The following is a 17,907-nucleotide window of genomic DNA, read 5'->3' as shown; positions in this document are numbered from 1 at the left end:
CGTTTTTCATGAACACCCCAAGCACATTGAGGTTAATTGTCTTTCTATCTGAAATACTCTTCACCAAAGCAATGACTCGACAGCGGCATCAATTTTTGGTTGGCAAATTGTTGTTGATTGACTTACCAGCATCCATTTGAGGGGAAGATGTTATTATATATATATAATAACTTAAGTGGGGAGGGGGTAATTTCTGGAAATCTATTGATACTCAAAACCCATCTCCACAAAAACCCCGTGATAGGATTGAAACTCTTTTACTTCACCCCCACCCCGAATTCTTTTATGATTGAACTTTATAATTTTAAGGAAAATCTTTGAATTCACTCTTTGCACTGTAATATTTTCAAAGTTTTTGCTTTTTTGTATTTTCAGGCTTGTCCCAGGATATTTGATAATGGTAGTTTCAATAGCCTGAACCACCCAACACAGCCATGGAACCCACAAAATCTAAGCAAACCAGGCTTCTGTTGCTATCGATGAACGCCTTCTGTGTTGAAAGGAATTGAGGATTTCATGAGAATAATTAATCAACTAAACCAGGCCATTAAAGGAATGTCCAGAATCCTTCTAAGAAGAAAATCTCCGAGAAAAAAAAAACCCAACAGTCTGGCCTTGATGAAGTTCTCCAAGTTCCTAAATTAGCTGGGAACTCGAGTAAAATTCACAGGGTTCTATAACCAGATAACACTGGAAGATAGTAGAATAAAACTGCAAGAAATGGATGGCACGTATATAACTATGCACTTTGATATTTTTTTTAAATTACTCTCTATCAGAGAGTAGTAGCACATTTCGTATGATAAAGTTCAAGTAGTTTCAGCAGCATAACCAGCCCCATTTCAATGGAAACAACAAGATCAAAATTTTCATAGACTTCCCCCCCCCCAAACTTCTACCATCCTCAAGTTGGATTCTGCTCTCACCTCTTGGAACTGATCATTTACTTCTACTCTCTGCCTAAACTGACCTCCGATCTAACTTGAGGTTCCATTATTCATCTATGTTGAGCAGCTGTTCCCTTCTTAATGTTGATGATGATCTGAGTCTAGCCTAGAGGTGAATATGTTATGGATCTCCTTGGATTGTGATTTATTTGGACTAGGTTGAAAGGAACTTCATGCAGATAGGAGGATTGATCCTTGCTAGAGCAAGAATTGATGAAGGGAGGATCCACAGCCCGTCACCGCAGATTAAACCAGAAGCTACAGCAGGGATCATTAAGCTGGCCTTCTTGCTGTTCAGCTTATGCCAGACAAAAACTATCAAGCTCCCAACAGACATATCAATTGCAAAGTAGCCTCCAACTAGGAATGGCACTGCCATGGCCATGGGAAGTGGAACCCATTTCCCAATCTTAGGTGAAGAGAAATCTCTTGCTAAATTTGCTCCAACAGCAAACAAGAAGAAACCATAGCAAAGCTGCAAGCAGTGATGCGGTAGAGCTGAGAAACCTTCTACACCAAGAATTGCCATGTTTCTATAGATCAAAGCGTATGGAGCCTTGAATTCTCCATCAGGGTTTCCCACATCAAAAGCCTTGTAGAAGAGGAAGAAAGTGAGTGGAGCTACAACACAACCCATAGCAGTTCCAACAGCTTGGCTTAGGACCATCGACCGAGGTGAAGTGAGGGTCAGATGAGCAGATTTAAAGTCCTGCATCAGATCAGCTGAAATGGAAACTATGGACTTTATTAGGCCACACCCAACAAGGCCTGCTACTACTCCTGAGTCTTTCCCTGCCCAAGCAGCAAGCACAAAGAGAGATACTTTTCCATAATTGTAAGCCATGTTCATGTCTGTCAGCCCAGCACCATAAGCATTGCAGAAGCCTAGCGCTGGAGCAAATAGATACGCTATAACAACATAATACCATCTCATTTCAGGGAACATCCGGGGAATTGCAATCACAGAAATAATGGAGAAGAAGGCATAACCAGAACAGGCCATCCATATTGGAATATTGTCTTTTATAAACGTTTCGTTTCTGTGGTGATCGTCAAGTGCCCGATTCTGTTGGTTGGTCACTGGAGCAGAGGTAATCAATTGTTAGTTAAGTTCTAATATATTGGGGGCTGAACTGGGGTATTTGTTTTTTGGCTTCACCTGTTTTTAGGACCTTCCCCTGCATTCTCAGATGGACACTTCTTAAGGTGATAGCAAGTATCTTGACAAAATTGTAAATCCCATCTCCCAAGATGAGAGCAATGGAAATGAAAACCTGGAAAACATGAGAAAAGGAAGTGATAACATAACCAAACGTTTGAAGTAACTGCAGAGACAGAAATGACAACTGGGAGAATGTCATCCATTTTCTTAGTTTATCAAATGGAAGCCATTAAAGAAAGATTAATTGTTAAGGAAACAAATATAATTCTCATCTAAAGAATTAAAATATGAGTAGAGAAACTTCAGATTCAGAATAGATGATTTTATCAATTTGATATTAAATACTACTTTTAATTTGTGTACAGTTCCATATTGAATGAAAGGTAGCCTGTGAAGCACTCACTTTATAACCTTGCAAACTTCTCATGCTGCTTTCAGGTATACTTTCAGGGTACCAATCTCCTTTGAGTCCATGAATCAAAGGCCACATTATACCCCATGAGATGACAGCTCCAAGAAGTAGGGATAGATTGACTAAATGAGAGCAAATCATCCCTGCTCCAATGTAAGTCATGCTGAAATCGAAATAAAATCTGTGCAACAAAGAGAACATTATATTAGCCAAGTAGATCAATCAGATGCAAGAGAATCTCATTTCAAACTACAAGAAGTCCTGAAAAGTACGTTTGCTTCCATGCCTTCAGCCCAAAAGTGGGAAACTGTGAGAAACCACACTCAGTTCCTCCAGAGAAAAACCATTGAAAGAAGCCCCAAAGAAAACTAAATGAGAAAAACTTGGTGAATCCTCGAACCTGCTTCCTGTAAAGAATCAAAGCAATTAGGACTTACTGCTGCAAGAAGACTGATTTTTTTCTCTATGGAAATTTGTAATATGGACAAGTACTTGGCCATCTTATCTCCATGAGGTGTGTGGAAGCCATTGATGAGAACAGCAGTGGCTGTTCCACTGGGATAAGTCAGTTGGTAGTCAACGATCATGATCTGTAGAGAAACAGAGAAACTCCATTAAAAGGGTTCAGAAATAAGGGGAAATGGGGAAAAGCTAGCAGTAAATCAAGAAAATCTTTCAAGGGAAACAATCAACTTATTCTTCATGATTCAGAAAACCAAAAGAAGATGAACAAGTGAAAACCCCATCAACCTTTTCATGTTTCAAGCAGCCTGCAACAGAAACCTCTGTACCATACCCCGAAAATTTAGACAAACAAATGCTGAAGGGTGAACAGTGAATAGAATTTAACCTTTCTGAGAGGAACCAAAGCCAAGAGCCCCACGAAACAAGTGACAAAAAGAAAACCAGTCATCCATCCAACCCCTGGCTCTTTATAGCTCCAAGGCGCGTTCCCCTCTGTATCAACTCCCGCCTGTTCATATGTGTTCTTGTCCAAACCCAATAGATAAGAACCAAAACCCCCTGAAACCAAACGCGCTATCTTAGATTACTCAACGAGAGAGAAACTAAAAGACAAGTATTCTTTTTTGCAGGAAATAAGAAAAAACAGAGAAACACCAACCTCCCACTGCAATGCTATAGCATGCCACGGCACAAGTCTGAACTACAGTGTTCTCTTGCCTTGTGAAAGGTGTAGATAGAAACCCAACTTTACTTAGCAGTTTAGTCCATGTTCTGAGGAAAACGAAGGCAAGAAGGGCCGCAGAAACATTAAGAGAAGGTACTAGACCAGTCGTGAGATTAAGCTTCATTACTATAATACTGTAGATGACACCGATCAAAAGGCTTGCAAAAAGGCCTCGAACAGTGATCTGCTTTGACCATGGTGGAATCCTCTTACAGTATGCCTCCTGCGAGCCGGGGCAATCTTCCACATCAACTTTCTCAATTTCGCTCCTCTCTTTTTCGTCCTCCATGTTCATTTCTCTGAATTTGACGATATGGTATGTCTTCTTCGTTGATCTTGTCCTTTCGTCAATCTGAAATCGCTAGCTGAAGGTAGAATCAAAATTGACTATTCAGAAAACACAAAAAGTAGAATCGAAATTTACTAATCAGAAATCAGAGTGTCAAACAGAGAATCGTCTCAGTGAGCAGCATAAACTCTGATTACAAACTGAAAAAAAGAAAGAAATGAACTGCTGACCAGGGTGATGATCATTCTTTGCAAATTTCAGCAGACGAACAACAACTTGTCAATAATTCAGTCTTCTACCTCGATGTTTTTCATCCAACTGAGGCCAGCCTTTAATAATTTTCCCTGGACAAAGTCATGACGAACAGATTATTTGCCAACAAGGGAAAACCATCACAGAACCATCATTTGAATTGGGTTTCTTCGTCTCTGATGTTTGCGCTCATGTACTACGGCTAGTACAAATAAGACCATTTTGCAGTACGACTTTCCGAAGAGAGATATTCAAAAGACATTCTTTCCTGAAATAGCCTCTTTTTTCCCACTCATTTTTGCGCTTACATTTATTTTTCTTCGTATTCCTGGTGAGGTGGGTGCGGAGAGGTTGACGCCATATCAGCTTTCCCTCCGCAACAGTAACGACCGTTTGCCTGGAAAAGCGAGAAGCGCGTCTGCTCTGATATACACCTTAAATGTTTCCTTCAGTACAGACAAGCTTGGACAAAAGGAAGGATATTGGATATGACAAAGGAATTAAACCGACGACTGTGTTAAAACAGAAGAAATCAAATCATTTAAAACTCTGTTTGTATCGATCAAAACGAGACTGCTTCCTCCCGTTCTCCAGTGATCAGAAAGTAGAAAAGATGCGGAAACAGAGATAAAAGGTAAAAAACGCAAAAACAAAAGATCACCAGGATTTTTTCGCCCATCATGAGCAAATTCAGAGGTCTATAGTCCAGAGTGAAGAAAAACTCACCTGGGAATTACGTATTAGTCTCCCTTCTCAAATTTCAACGACTAATTGGTATAATGAGTGAACCAGCACAAGCTCATCGTACCCAAGAGGCAACTCTATTTATATTCAACCAAAAGAACAAAGAAATTGACCTAGCAGCGGAAAAGACTTCCAAAACCATCATCAACCGCAGCCAACTTTCTTTCCCCGTGGTTGAATTCTGTTGGTGTACTACAGCTCGTACTATAAACTCATTTGTAGTACAAAATTTCTGAAGGGTTTAGAGGTAAAACTGATACTCATCGTCTTCTCGTTATGGATTATTCTTTCCGCAATTATTTATCTTATTTCTGGCGAGGTGGGTGGAGACTGGACAGGATTACCGCAACAGTGCGTGTGCCATAAACGCGCCTCGAGAAAGCGAACGAGAGATGGATGGATAGAGACGAAAGGGAATTAAACGAAGGGAAACCAAGCAGAGCGATGGAATCTATGAACCCCATCGCACTTTCTGTTAATCAAAAGCTCTCGCTTTCTGTGTTCTTCAGTAATTGCATGAGAATTGATATAGAGTCTGCGTTGACAGAAGAATCTTCCATCTTTTCATCGGTTTCAGCGACAAGGAATGACGCACGCAAGGCGTCAGCGCATTTTGTCGGTCGCGCGGTTCGAAGTCGAAACTAAGAATGCCGGCTGTAGCGGCTCGGATCGGACTTTCCTGTTCGACAGATCCGAGTCGATAACTCGGACGAGTTTTGGTCTTCTTGGAACGCGGTCGGGGTGGACTTCAATGCATTAAAGTCAATCACAACGAAAACATTAGTGGGCGAGGCGGCGAGAGGGGCGCGAACCGTCGGCGCACCCTAGTCCCACTCACGTAACCAACGGTCGTCTAGCTATATAGCTCCGTGGGCCCGCGTGTACATCGTGGGTTGTGAATCTAGAACGTGTCGCAGATCTTTTGTGCGTTGAAATAATAGGCGATGATGGTCGAGACAAGTAGACGCACGTGGCAATCAGAAGAATGATGACGGAGCACCGCAATTTGGTTGGCTCGCAACGACTCCACTTTGAGATATTTTCTTCTCCATCTAAGCCATACTTTTTTGTCCCAGAAATAGATTTTTAATACGTATTTTTGTTTTATTTTATTATTTTTTTAAAGAAATTATTTAGGGGCACGTTTGGAACCCATAAAAAAAAATTATGAAAAGAAAAGTAAATTCTATTGTACTAAGTGACTTCTAACCTCTTCCATATTTGTCCTTACAATACATTAAATCCTCTATATTTACCTTCTTCTTAATTTGTTTTTTCGTGATTTCAGGCTCTTCCTCTCTACCCGTGACACCCTCTCTGTAACAGCCAAAATCTCTGCATGACTTTTTTTTTTTTTCTTTAGATGAGTTCAAGTATGAATGACTTTTGTCAACTTCGTCCCGAGGTTAAGAGAGGTTAGAGAAGCTGATGAGGCAGCCCACCAGAAACCTGCCTTGTTGCAAAACCCAGGCAAGATCTAACGTACTAGTCCTAACATGATTGTTCAAATCTTGCCAACTTTGCACAGTTACTCCCTCTTTAATCAGCAACTACATGGGTTCATCCACTTTGATGACAAAATGCACTTCTTCAGTAAACTTAGGTAAGACAGACAAAACAAGGATTCCTCTGTCATAGAATACGTAGGGTAGGTCATAGAATCCTCCCATCACAAGACATGGTAGGTCAATTCTCTTTAATTTGTATACAGACACCTCTGTCAATGTCATGCATACCCAGACAAAGTGGTCAGCAATCTCCTCGTTGCATTCACAAATCTGGGTTTCTGTATTTGTTTACAATTTCCACCCAGATTCCTGTAAAATTCTCCAGATGGTTTAGTCCTCTTAAACTGATTTATGTGCCACTTTTCTATCAATTTCTTCCCTGAGCATCACTTCCAATTTTCAGCAGTCGTTTTCTACACATCCAATGCAGTAACCGAAAGTAGGAAGTTGAGGCCACTTGTTGTAAAAAAGGTTCAAAGCAGCTGTCACTGCCTTACAAAAAAAAAAAGCCTCACTTATCATCTTATCCTTTCGTGGAGTCTGGTCGAGAGTGGGAAGAGATTTTGTAACCTGGACAAGCACTTTCCTTGTCTCTTCTCAATTCTCAATGGGATAACTTTTTCCTATTCACTGGTTTTATACTTATTTCTGGAAAACGGCCAAGACCAATACTGGGTGATTTATTTTTTTCTTCACAACAAGTTGAATTGTTGCAGTATCTTTTCTCTCTTTTCTGTTTCTTGTGTCTAGGCTTTGGTTTTTCTGCAACAATCAACAGCGAGAAGTCAATTCAAAGTACGGGGAAGAACTCTGAAAGTCTCTGCGTATTGTCCGATTCTGTACGCCTGATTCACATCAATCAGTTCTAGTTATTGGATGGCCGCAACTTGCAGAACCGAGACTGATAAGAAGCGATGGATGCAACAACTTGAAAGGCCATCTTTAGATACTTTATTTGTGTCCATCTTCAGAGAAGAAAAAACGCCAGAAATGAGGAGCGTTTTCAACCGGCAGTCACTGTTAGTGTTCTGAAACCGATTCCACTGCCTAAAAGTAAGATGCTTCAGCTTGAACTGACTCAGGCAGAAAGGACGAAAAATGATTGAGCAAAGCTTTACACGAATAGCTGATCTCTGAAGCAAGGCAATATCTGACACAAGATCAGCATCAGAGTGGAAGAAGAATATTGCAGAGATGTTAACCTGTTGTTTCTTTAGTAAAACTCACGTAACAAATGGCGATGTTCTTTTTCGTTCACATCCAGCCTCAGTGTCCTTATCCCTAATCTTTTTTATGTGATAGGGCCCAATTAAATGATGAAGACTGCTTGTGTTACGAAGAGATGAGTAAGTATTTGGTTCTGAGCTAGATATTGTCTACCCATTACTTCTAGTAAAGAGATAACCTGCTTCCAGAAACCTTAAAATGAAGTAAAGGACTTGGTGGCAGATGAATGCACTAACATAAGATGCAGATAACCTGAGATTGCCAAGTCAAAATAATTTCTAAGAATACCTGAACCACACAGAAAGATCAAGAGAAATTTACAATAGATTGGAGTTATTTCATTGCAGACCCGGAGCATTTGCAGGTTAGTTTAGAGAGAAGTCTTTCATAAAATCTCATGAAAGTATACTTATTAAGTTGTCAATTTACATACTTCTTTTGATAACATTGCCTCATCAAAGCTAGGCTTATTCAAGTCCTGTTGACTGCAACATCACAACAAACCCAATTTTGGTCCCAGATGGCCAGTCAGTTAACATTGCATCATTCATTTGACAAGAGCGGCCCCGACTATGGCCAGCCAGTTACCTCATTTAATATCAATTTGTAGAATTCTCGACCCACCCTAGGTAAACTATTTTCCAGGACTTCAAGTCTTTTCTAAGCTAACTAGTAAAGAATTTCATGCAGATGGGAGGATTAACCTTCGCTAGAGCTAGAATTGCTGATGGGAGAGTCCATAGTCCATCACCACATATCAAACCAGAAGCAACTGCAGGAACCATGAAAGTGGCTCTTTCTTTGTTGAGCTTATGCCAAAGATATACTATCAAACTCCCCAAACACATGTCAATCGCAAAGTAGGCCCCAACAAGAAAAGGCACTGCCATGGCCATGGGCAGTGGAACCCATTTCCCAATCTTTCTTGGGGATAAATCTCTCACTAAGTTTGCTCCAATTGCAAAGACGAAGAAGCCACCACAGAGCTGTAAGCAATGGTGTGGAAGAGCAGAGAAACCTTCAACACCAAGAATTGCCATGTTCCTATAGATCAAAGCATATGGAGCTTTGAATTCTCCTTTCGGGTTTCCAACATCAAAGGCAGTGTAGAAAAGGAAGAAGACGAGAGGAGCAACAACACATCCCATGGCAGTTCCTACGATTTGGCTAAGGACCATTGATCGAGGAGAGGTGAGCGTGAGATGACCTGATTTGAAATCCTGCATGAGATCAGCTGAGATGGAGACAATCGACTTTATTAGGCCACATCCAACAAGACCTGCAACTACACCAGAGTCTTTCCCAGCCCAAGCAGCAAGCACAAAGAGGGCTACTTTTCCATAGTTATGAGAAAGGTTCATGTCAGTTAGGCCAGCCCCATAGGCATTGCAGAAGCCAAGTGCAGGAGCCAACAGATAAGCTACAACAACGTAGTACCATCTCACTTCAGGGAATATCAGAGGAATAGCAATGACAGAAATTATGGAAAAGAAAACATATCCAGAACATGCTATCCACAAGGGAATTTTATCCTTCATAAATATGTCATTCCTATGGAGAACATCAAGGCCATCATTCCGGTGACCTGTAATTTGGGGAGAGAAAATAAGACGTCAATAAGATCACCTGGTATTTGCAATTAATGAGTACAGATGCACATCACGCCTTTACCTGTTTGTAGGTCTTTTTCCTGAATTCTTAGGTGAGCATTTCTGATAGCAATAGCAAATATCTTGAGAAAATTATAGAGCCCATCTCCCAAGATGAGAGCAATGGGGATAAAGACCTATAAAACATGAGTTACAATCAATGAGAAACACACTATTTTCCTGTTGCTGATATCTATGGCATGGTCTAGAGGCAGAACTAAAAGGAATATTGAGTGTGGCAGCACCCTTTTGTTGTTGTCTCTATTTACTTTTCTAGCAATTATGCAATACACAAATTTCTTCAGCAACACAGAATGTAAGTATGAGACATGTTGGGAGAGGTTATCTGAGATTCAAAACTCATAATTTACAGGCAAAACTTTGAAAAACAGAACTAGTCCTAAGTTTGGATAATTAACATATAAATATTCTCATTCCTTCCTCTAAACTGCCGCCATTGAGGGGAAACCAGACCTTGATCTACTTACTTTATAACCTTCCAGACTTCTCATACTGCTATCTGGCAAACGCTCAGGGTACCAATCTCCTTTGAGGTCATGGATCAGAGGCCACATTATTCCCCATGAAAGCACTGCTCCAAGAAGTAGAGACAGATTCACTAAATAGGAACAGATCATCCCTGCCCCAATGTAAGTCATACTGAAATCGAAGTAAAATCTGCATATTAGAGAAACTAAGTTAGCAAAAACAGAACAACTAGATGACATATTATCTCAATCCAACTGAACTAAGATGAGATATAGTACGTTTGCTTCCAAGCTTTCAACCCAAAAGTGGGAAACTGTGAGAAACCACACTGAATACCACCAGAGTAAAACCACTGGAAAAAAGCCCATAAGAAGCTGATTGAGAAAAATTTGGAGAAACCACGAACCAGTTTCCTGCAAAGTGTCAAATTGTCAGACCCAAGTAGCTACATAAGGTGTTAGCATTTATAACAAAAAACATTCTCAAAATGTTTAAGTACTTGGCCTTCTTATTTCCCTGTGGAGTGTGGAAGCCATTGATGAGAACAGCAGTAGCTGTGCCACTTGGGTAAGGTAGTTTGTAGTCAATTATCATTATCTGTGTATGAAAAGATCACATGAAAAAAGAACGAGATATGAGAAGAAAAATAAAGAAAACCTAGCAACTTTGTTCTTTGTTCGTATTTTCAGAAAACAAATGAAGAAGAAGAGAGGACCGAATATGAAATATTTTCAGCAATCCAGCCATAATAAAATGAATTTCCATTTCACCCACAATAAAGAATCAAATTTCATTGTTGTTAAATTTGATGAACATTGCAACGATTAAGGAATAAGCGATTCAAAGAGAAAATGAAACTAACCCTTCTGAGAGGAATCAATGCAAAGATCCCCACAAAACAGGTAAGAAAAAGAAATCCAATCATCCATCCGAGTCTGAGCTCCTTATAACTCCCAGGATCGTTTCCCTTTGTATCCACCCCTGCCAATTCGTATGTCTTCTTATTCAAGGCCAACATATAAGAACCAAACCCCCCTGTTACCAAAACACAGCAATTCAGGACACTCTTTCAACGAGTAAGCGGTTTCTTGTTTTGAATGGAAAAGGAAAAATAAATAGAAAGAAGAACAACAAAACGAGATAACCAACCTCCCATAGTAATACCATAACAGGCCACAGCACAGGTCTGAACTACTGTGTTCTCTTGTCTAGTAAAAGGTGTAGAAAGAATTCCAGCTTTGTTTAGTATCTTGGTCCATGCCCTGAGGAAAAAGAAGGCAAGAAGCGCAGCAGAAACGTTTAAAGAAGGGATCAAGCCAGTCGTGAGTTTGAGCTTCATCACTATAACAGTATACATGACACCAATCAGAAAGCCTGCACAGAGGCCTCTCACAGTGATTTGCTTGGACCATGTCGGAATTCCCTTACAGAGATCATCCTCCGGGCCCAGCCGATCCTCAATATCAACTTTTTCAATTTCAAAGCTCTCTTTCACTTCTCCCATGTTCATCGTTTATCCGGAATCAATGAACGAGGTGGCTTCTGCCAGATTATTCGCTCTCCCTATGCTTGTACATTTAGCACAGTGAGCTGCAACGGCAAGGACCCTTTTCTGCTTTTAGAAGAAAATATTCTGACAATCTTCCTCGCCGTAACCATAGGTACTTAAATGAAAGGAGTCAGATTTCCCTCGTGCTAACTGCCTACATATCCCCATTTCCGAATTATATAAGATTTATTCGCCGAAAAACTGTTCCCCTCGCCATCAACCCACTGTCTACATGAGCACGACAATCTCCCGCAGAAAACGCATGTCAAATTCTGCAAGCAAACGCCCACTTCAGAAACTCCAAGAAGAACACAAACATGGAGGCTCAAACCATTTTCTACAAAATTTAAAGGGCATGGTCAAACCAATAAAATCCCCACTCAGCAACTGCCCCTTCTTGATATCCCAGTTAGGTTATCACCCACTGAACAAAAAAACTAGGTGCGTCCCAAAGAGTCAAGAAACCAATAAAAGCGAAATGGTCAATAGGCACAAAAACAAACTACCACCATCAAAGACACCCGCTTCTTGTAGTAGTTGGAGCAGTGTCTTTCTTCCCCTCCTCTCAGACTCCCTAATGATATCGCAGAGCATAGATTTTACATTTTCCAGCCGCCTTCCGATGATTAGTGCGAGAAAGTGTTCTTCCAGCAAGTGGTGCGGCAGAACGTTGAGGGCAGACTCCGTTTGACTTGGGCATTTGAAAAACGGCCAAAAACTTCGCATTGACAGAAAATGTGAATATGGATGGGAAGTGCTTGCATTTTCATTAATGGATAGAGACAGGTGGAAGCTGAAGTTTCCACTTTCCAGCATATTTTCAACGTTCGAGCAGGCGCAAATCCGATTCCACAGATCTTCTCCCCTTCTAGAGAACTTTGACATCTGGGTGCATGCTTATAGAATTAAACGCAGCCACATCACATAATTAAAGTTAAATACCCCGGTCAACAGTCAACACTCTTCTTTCTTGTTTTTGGTTGAAAGTTAAATACCACGGTCAACAGTCAACACTCCTCTTTCTTATTTATTTACGATGCCTCGGGTCAAACGCAGTTTAACTAAAACGGGCCGGCCTGGTTCTGTCGCCGGTCTGGTTTAGACAAAGTTTCTAGCAAAACCCTAGTGTTGGAGCCGGCTTTGCTACGACGATCTCATCATCCAGCCGCCTCTCGAAGCGCCCTCTGTTATTTTTCTGTTCTTCTGTTTTTGTATTGTCACTGAGGCTGAGCAAGTTTCCTGCGTCAAGACGCCTATCCACCACACCCTATTGTTTCGCGGACAAATTTTATTCTGGTACGGATATTGAAAGCGAATACCCATCATCTTACTTGTGCTTAATGCGTTTATGTTCTCCCTGATCTTAATCTTGAGTTTGGTTGTCTGAGAGTAGGCACGATGAGGAAACTGAAGTTTCATGAGCAGAAGCTTCTGAAAAAAGTTAACTTTCTTGAATGGAAGAGAGAAAAGGGTCATCGAGAAGCGTTTGTTATGCGCCGGTACCATGTCACAGGCAGAGATGATTACAAAAAGTGAGGCTTGATTTCACTTGTCGTCTTTTTGGTTGATTACTGCACAGGTTTGCATTGATTCTATGTATGTAATTTGATCGCGTTCGATTTCAGATATTCAGGAATCTGCCTGATGGTCCAGAAGCTTGTGAATATCCTGAAGCAGATGGACCCAAGAGACCCTTACCGCATTGAAATGACGGATTCGCTGTTGGAAAAATTGTGAGTTCTCTGTTCGCTTCTTTTCCTTTTCTTTATTTGCTTCAGGTGGTGAAGAGACTGTTTGACTGCATTAAACTGTTTTTGACGTTTTGGGCTCATTGTCGGTGGGGGAAGAACCAATTAGACAAATCCAATTCTTTGGCACTTATTTGTAATATTCAGAATTTCAATATTGTACAAAAGCATGGAGGCAAAGAAAGAAATTCAAATTCTTACTCGATCTCTATTTTGGGACTTCCCACTAACTTGTTATTAAGTGTCATTCGATGCATAATAACACCAACATCACTCCCACCCCTGCAAAGGAAACTGGCACGAACCAGCTGACCTCAACTGGTGGGAAGTTGCTGGTTTTGTTGTTTGGGTTTTCAAATATTTTGATTTGCAGTATTTTGGCTCTATTGATTTCCATGGAACCTTTTTTTTTCTTTTGTTTGGGCTCATCGGGTATCAACTGTCTCCTACTTCTTCATAAAAAAAATCTGTCTCCTACTTAATGAAGCCCATATCACCTCCTCTGTGTAAGTTCCCCCACCCAATCCCAAACTCACATTCCCCCACCCACACCCAAACTCACATTTCCCCACCACCCAACCCCATAGACACATTCCTCGACTCTCGCTAAGAGATGGACTAAACTCTGTTGCAGGTTTGTGCTATTTATTAGTTGTTTCTTACATATCCATGGAAGACCTAAGCTTGTTGAGGCTCATGGTGGTGTATAACTTCATATTTATTCTAGGATGGACTTGTGCTGATGAAGTCATCTAGTTCATATACTTGGGAGTTTTGGCCTCCTACTTGGGTTGTCTACCTTTTGTCTGTTCCTCATGGTTACTCAAATACTACATTTTGTTAAGGTGGATTTTTCTAAATTCCCTTGTACTCTGTAGCTGAACTGCATTGATATTTTTTTACTTATTTATCGACTTCGTTTCTGCAAATGAACTTTTGGGTCATTGTCCCAAGAGTAGCATATATGTTACTCTCGCTTAGTGCAGCCACATCATTGGACTCTTAAGATGCTTTGTAAAGGATTCTGCTCTTTTTTCCAAGAAGTTTTCAGAACCATAACCTGGCAGTCTTCTTAAGACTCTGTCCCTTTTTTTTTTCTAGTTTCTGATAACATTTTCATGTTGATCCCAGGTATAATTTGGGAGTGATCTCTACTAAAAAGAGCTTGGCTTTGTGTGAACGCTTGTCGGTATCTTCGTTCTGCAGGTAATTATGAGGGCACAGTTTACATGGAGCACAACCACATGCTTTAATTTTTTATTCTAGATGTTTGTCAATGTGTTGCAGTATTGGAATATGATTGATTATTGTTTGATAGACTCAGAAGCATAGCAGGTTATTCAATTCCTTAAAAATTTCACCTAACACGCATCATACAATTTAGTAAAATCAGTGTAATGATGGTAGAGTTCATTTGTATTCGCTACTGATCATTCCAACATAGTGGAAGTGAACTGCAATAAGGAAAGTATTGTGAGCTAAGTTATGTGCCATGGATGCTCCTGTTGTAACTATAGAACACAAATTTGAGAAAAGGAATTATGGACTCAAGTCCATATAAGTTAGCTGCACCAACTTTTTAATTTTGTTAATCGTCCATTTTGGTTCCTCATATTTTATTTTTCTATATTCTTTTGGTATGCAAAGGAACTATGAATCATTATTGATTTGGAAAAGAGGTTGAACTCAAGTTTAGCTAAGCTTGGCTGCACCCAATTTTTTCTTCCTGGAAAAAATCATTGTATTTCCAAGAATGCCATTTACTTCATTATATTTATAAAATCAACATCATATCTATTTCGTCATATAAAATTGATAAAAATGAGAAAAATATCTAAGATAATAATTTTTTATAAAAAAAAAGATCTAACATGAAACATCAGTCGTGAATGCATGGGGTAAAAAATAAATGTAGGATTAGAAGAAATTGGATTTTAAGTCATCCAATTCAAACTTGGTGGTTTAATGTTAAACGAAAAATTTGTTGCACTTAACTCAACCAATTGGCGGTCCTTTTTCTTTTAACTTGTTTCTATTCTGTGTTTTTTAATGATAAAATTGAAATAAGGAAATGTTGTAAACATGGTGGAATAAGTGCCATTGTTATTAGTGTTATGATTTTAAATAGGAAAAAAATTGGTTGCAGGCTTTCTTACCATCAGTTCCCTCATTTCTGATTTTTCTACTTTCTCCTCTTTCTTTCTTTTGGATATTGGTTGCAGCCAGACACAATATCCCAAACACCCTTGAGACTTGAACCAGGCAAACACCCACAACAATATCCATATTTTTATTTCTTTCTCTTCGAAGTTGCTTATAGTTATACAGAATTTTGTTTAATATTGGAATCATACTCACTGAATTAATCTTTATTCACGATCTGAAGACTAAATGGTATTGTTGATATTCCAATGGTGCTGAGTTCTGAATTTTGATAATTTATTTTCACCAACCAGGAGTGTTGTCTGGGTCTGTTGGGAATTTTCTATGCAATTATTGTACTTTTTGTATTTGTAAGAACTTATTTGGTGCTGATTGTGTTCATGTGCTCTTTGTGTAATGCAGGCGCAGGTTGTCAACTGTTTTGCTGAAGTTGAAGTTTGCTGAGCACTTGAAGGAAGCTATTACATACATCGAGCAAGGGCATATTCGAATAGGCCCAGAGACAGTCACCGATCCTGCATATCTCGTAACCCGGAATATGGAAGATTTTGTCACTTGGGTAGATTCATCCAAGATAAAGAGGAAGGTGTTGCAATACAATGACAAATTGGATGACTATGATATGATGACTTGATAGTTCTTCATTTAGCTGGCGATGCTTTTAGTATTCATTTTTTATCAGGATCATCAAGAATTTAGTGAATTTTGTAAATTAGCAACTTGCAACCATTGTTACTCGTTTGGCTGCTAAAATGAGATGGATAATCATGCTCTTCTTTTCTGTAGACGAAAGCATAAAGGAAGAAAGCCGACTTCCCCTTTTTTCTAAGACCAATTTTCGTCTAAAAAAGGGTAGAGGGTCTGTCTCTCTGCCTCTGCTTTCCCCCCCAACGATTGTTATCCCTTCTAGCAGTGGGAAGTGGAAAATTGTCCCGCTCTCTCCAACCAAGTCTCATTCACGGATTGCTCCTAGGGAACATTTGACAGAGCGGTTATCTACTCTTGTGAAGTAGATGGTTAATCAGTTCATCAAGATTTTTGGTATTATCGTTCAAAATTTTCATTTACTGAGAGAGCAAGTAATTCCTCTTTATGGCACTGTTGATAACTTGATCTTCTGTCCAACATCCAAACATTAAATTTCGTGGGGCAAGCTTGAAATTTCTTTGGGCTTCTATGCTTTCCTGCTACATCTCTCCAACCGGTCACTTGGTAGTTCAGAGGAGTTCCGGTAGCTGCAATGAACGACAGCTGATCGGAAAGACGATGATGCAAAGTCACTGATCGATTAAATGCCAGCAGTTGGCTGGCTTTTATGGCGCAGGTTGTTGTTAATGAGCATCACCAATTCGGCTCCTTTTTGGTTGGTGTTGCAGACTCGCTGCTCTCACTGTCACTGCTTTGCCTTGCCCTGTCTGCCAAGTCAGTCTTAATCTTTTCCCTGTGCTCCCTTACGAACAGCTTCAATAGCTTTTTGCTACAGTTTGTACCATCACTGATTTCTCGCACTTCTAGTCTTCCATTGGCCTTATCTCTGGTCTTGTTCTTTTGAAAATTAACCAATTATATGGGTACTTTTATCAAAACAATCTGGACCATCACTTGTTATGGTATAGGACATAGTACTATCTTTTTATTTTATTCTATTTATTTTATTTAGATAACTCTTTAAGGTTTCCTTTATACATGTATCTTGTTAGATTTTTTACCTTCAAATAGTCTTTCTTTTATGTCTCACAACTTATTCTATGTTTCATTGGTTGAATTATGAGTTACGTGTATTCTACCATCTTGTGAGGAGATTGTAATGGTTTAGTGCTGTACCTCATGCAATAGGAACTGCTGTCATTCTCGATTCTGATTCTTACTTGTAGAATTTGGTGCTACTGAAACTCACATGTAATAAAAAAATTATGTGAAAGTTGGTCTATTCTTATCTGAAGTTAAACTTCAGAAATAAGTAGCTTACCCATTTTGGGGAGAAAGACCCCAAGGAGCATGTGGAAAACTGAAATGAGATCCTGAGGCAACAAAGCTGTAGGCCCACTGGACTACGGGTGTTCATCCAAATCAACCGAAGGGGCAGGGAAAAGAGAAGATAGCTGATAGTCTCCTCCTCTAGACAGCAAAGAGGGCAAGAGGTACAACACATTGTAATTACCATGACGCCTGACGCCTGACGCCTGAGAGGATCTTATCGAGACCAACACTCCAAAGTGAAAAGCATAAATGCCAAACAATAGCCACATTGTGATCAACAGAGCACGACATACATCCCCTTAATGAGAGAGTAAGCAGAGGAAACCGAGAAAGGCACACCAAATCATCGAGTCAATCTGGGAATCTTTGGGTCTAAATGACGAAAGAGACTCTAGAAGGTGATAGGCAAGCAGAGAGTCCAAGTCATCAACACCACGCCGTAGGTAACTGGCTGGCCATAGTCGGGGCCATTTTCAAATACATCGAACAGAATAAAACAAGCAAACAGTAACACCTTAGTTTTGACACAGAATGTAGATACTTGGTTCTCACAACAAACCAACCACAGTACAATAGAACTAGTTTAGAAACACTTAAAC

General features: G+C 39.9%; 3 protein-coding genes across 7 annotated transcripts; 1 reads left to right on the top strand and 2 right to left on the bottom strand.

The window, feature by feature from the left end:
* Nucleotides 1-555: 555 nt before the first annotated feature.
* Nucleotides 556-5,465, bottom strand: LOC137933937 (probable metal-nicotianamine transporter YSL9). Of its 5 annotated transcripts, none has more exons than XM_068778073.1 (9): nucleotides 4,560-5,465; nucleotides 4,230-4,343; nucleotides 3,645-4,075; nucleotides 3,372-3,544; nucleotides 3,014-3,111; nucleotides 2,794-2,928; nucleotides 2,513-2,702; nucleotides 2,107-2,221; nucleotides 556-2,027 (listed from the first exon to the last, which is right to left on the bottom strand). In XM_068778073.1, exons 3-9 carry the CDS (start codon nucleotides 4,003-4,005, stop codon nucleotides 1,102-1,104), a joined length of 1,998 nt encoding a protein of 665 aa, XP_068634174.1. In that variant the 5' UTR covers nucleotides 4,006-4,075; nucleotides 4,230-4,343; nucleotides 4,560-5,465; the 3' UTR covers nucleotides 556-1,101. The 5 variants fall into 5 exon arrangements, with proteins under 5 accessions (XP_068634174.1, XP_068634175.1, XP_068634176.1 ...); XM_068778074.1 differs by having other exon boundaries at nucleotides 4,230-4,763; nucleotides 4,978-5,465; XM_068778075.1 differs by having other exon boundaries at nucleotides 4,230-4,674; nucleotides 4,978-5,465.
* Nucleotides 5,466-8,100: 2,635 nt separating this feature from the next.
* LOC137967198 (probable metal-nicotianamine transporter YSL9) lies at nucleotides 8,101-12,175 on the bottom strand. The gene is made up of 7 exons (XM_068813677.1): nucleotides 11,018-12,175; nucleotides 10,731-10,903; nucleotides 10,368-10,465; nucleotides 10,147-10,281; nucleotides 9,868-10,057; nucleotides 9,402-9,516; nucleotides 8,101-9,315 (listed from the first exon to the last, which is right to left on the bottom strand). Exons 1-7 carry the CDS (start codon nucleotides 11,376-11,378, stop codon nucleotides 8,396-8,398), a joined length of 1,992 nt encoding a protein of 663 aa, XP_068669778.1. The 5' UTR covers nucleotides 11,379-12,175; the 3' UTR covers nucleotides 8,101-8,395.
* Nucleotides 12,176-12,575: 400 nt separating this feature from the next.
* Nucleotides 12,576-16,057, top strand: LOC137935048 (uncharacterized). The gene is made up of 5 exons (XM_068779687.1): nucleotides 12,576-12,713; nucleotides 12,811-12,949; nucleotides 13,043-13,150; nucleotides 14,297-14,371; nucleotides 15,731-16,057. The coding sequence occupies exons 2-5, from the start codon at nucleotides 12,816-12,818 to the stop codon at nucleotides 15,960-15,962; spliced, it is 549 nt and encodes a 182-aa protein (XP_068635788.1). The 5' UTR covers nucleotides 12,576-12,713; nucleotides 12,811-12,815; the 3' UTR covers nucleotides 15,963-16,057.
* The last annotated feature ends 1,850 nt before the right edge of the window (nucleotides 16,058-17,907 follow it).

The sequence above is a fragment of the Aristolochia californica genome, unplaced genomic scaffold (assembly GCF_029961685.1).
Source record: "Aristolochia californica isolate CCGP_79_NKW_82.1479 unplaced genomic scaffold, dmAriCali1.0.hap1 SCAF_6, whole genome shotgun sequence".
NCBI classification, from domain to species: Eukaryota; Viridiplantae; Streptophyta; class Magnoliopsida; order Piperales; family Aristolochiaceae; genus Aristolochia; species Aristolochia californica.
Note: the sequence above shows the minus strand (reverse complement) of the source record. Positions and strands in the feature narration are given on the sequence as shown.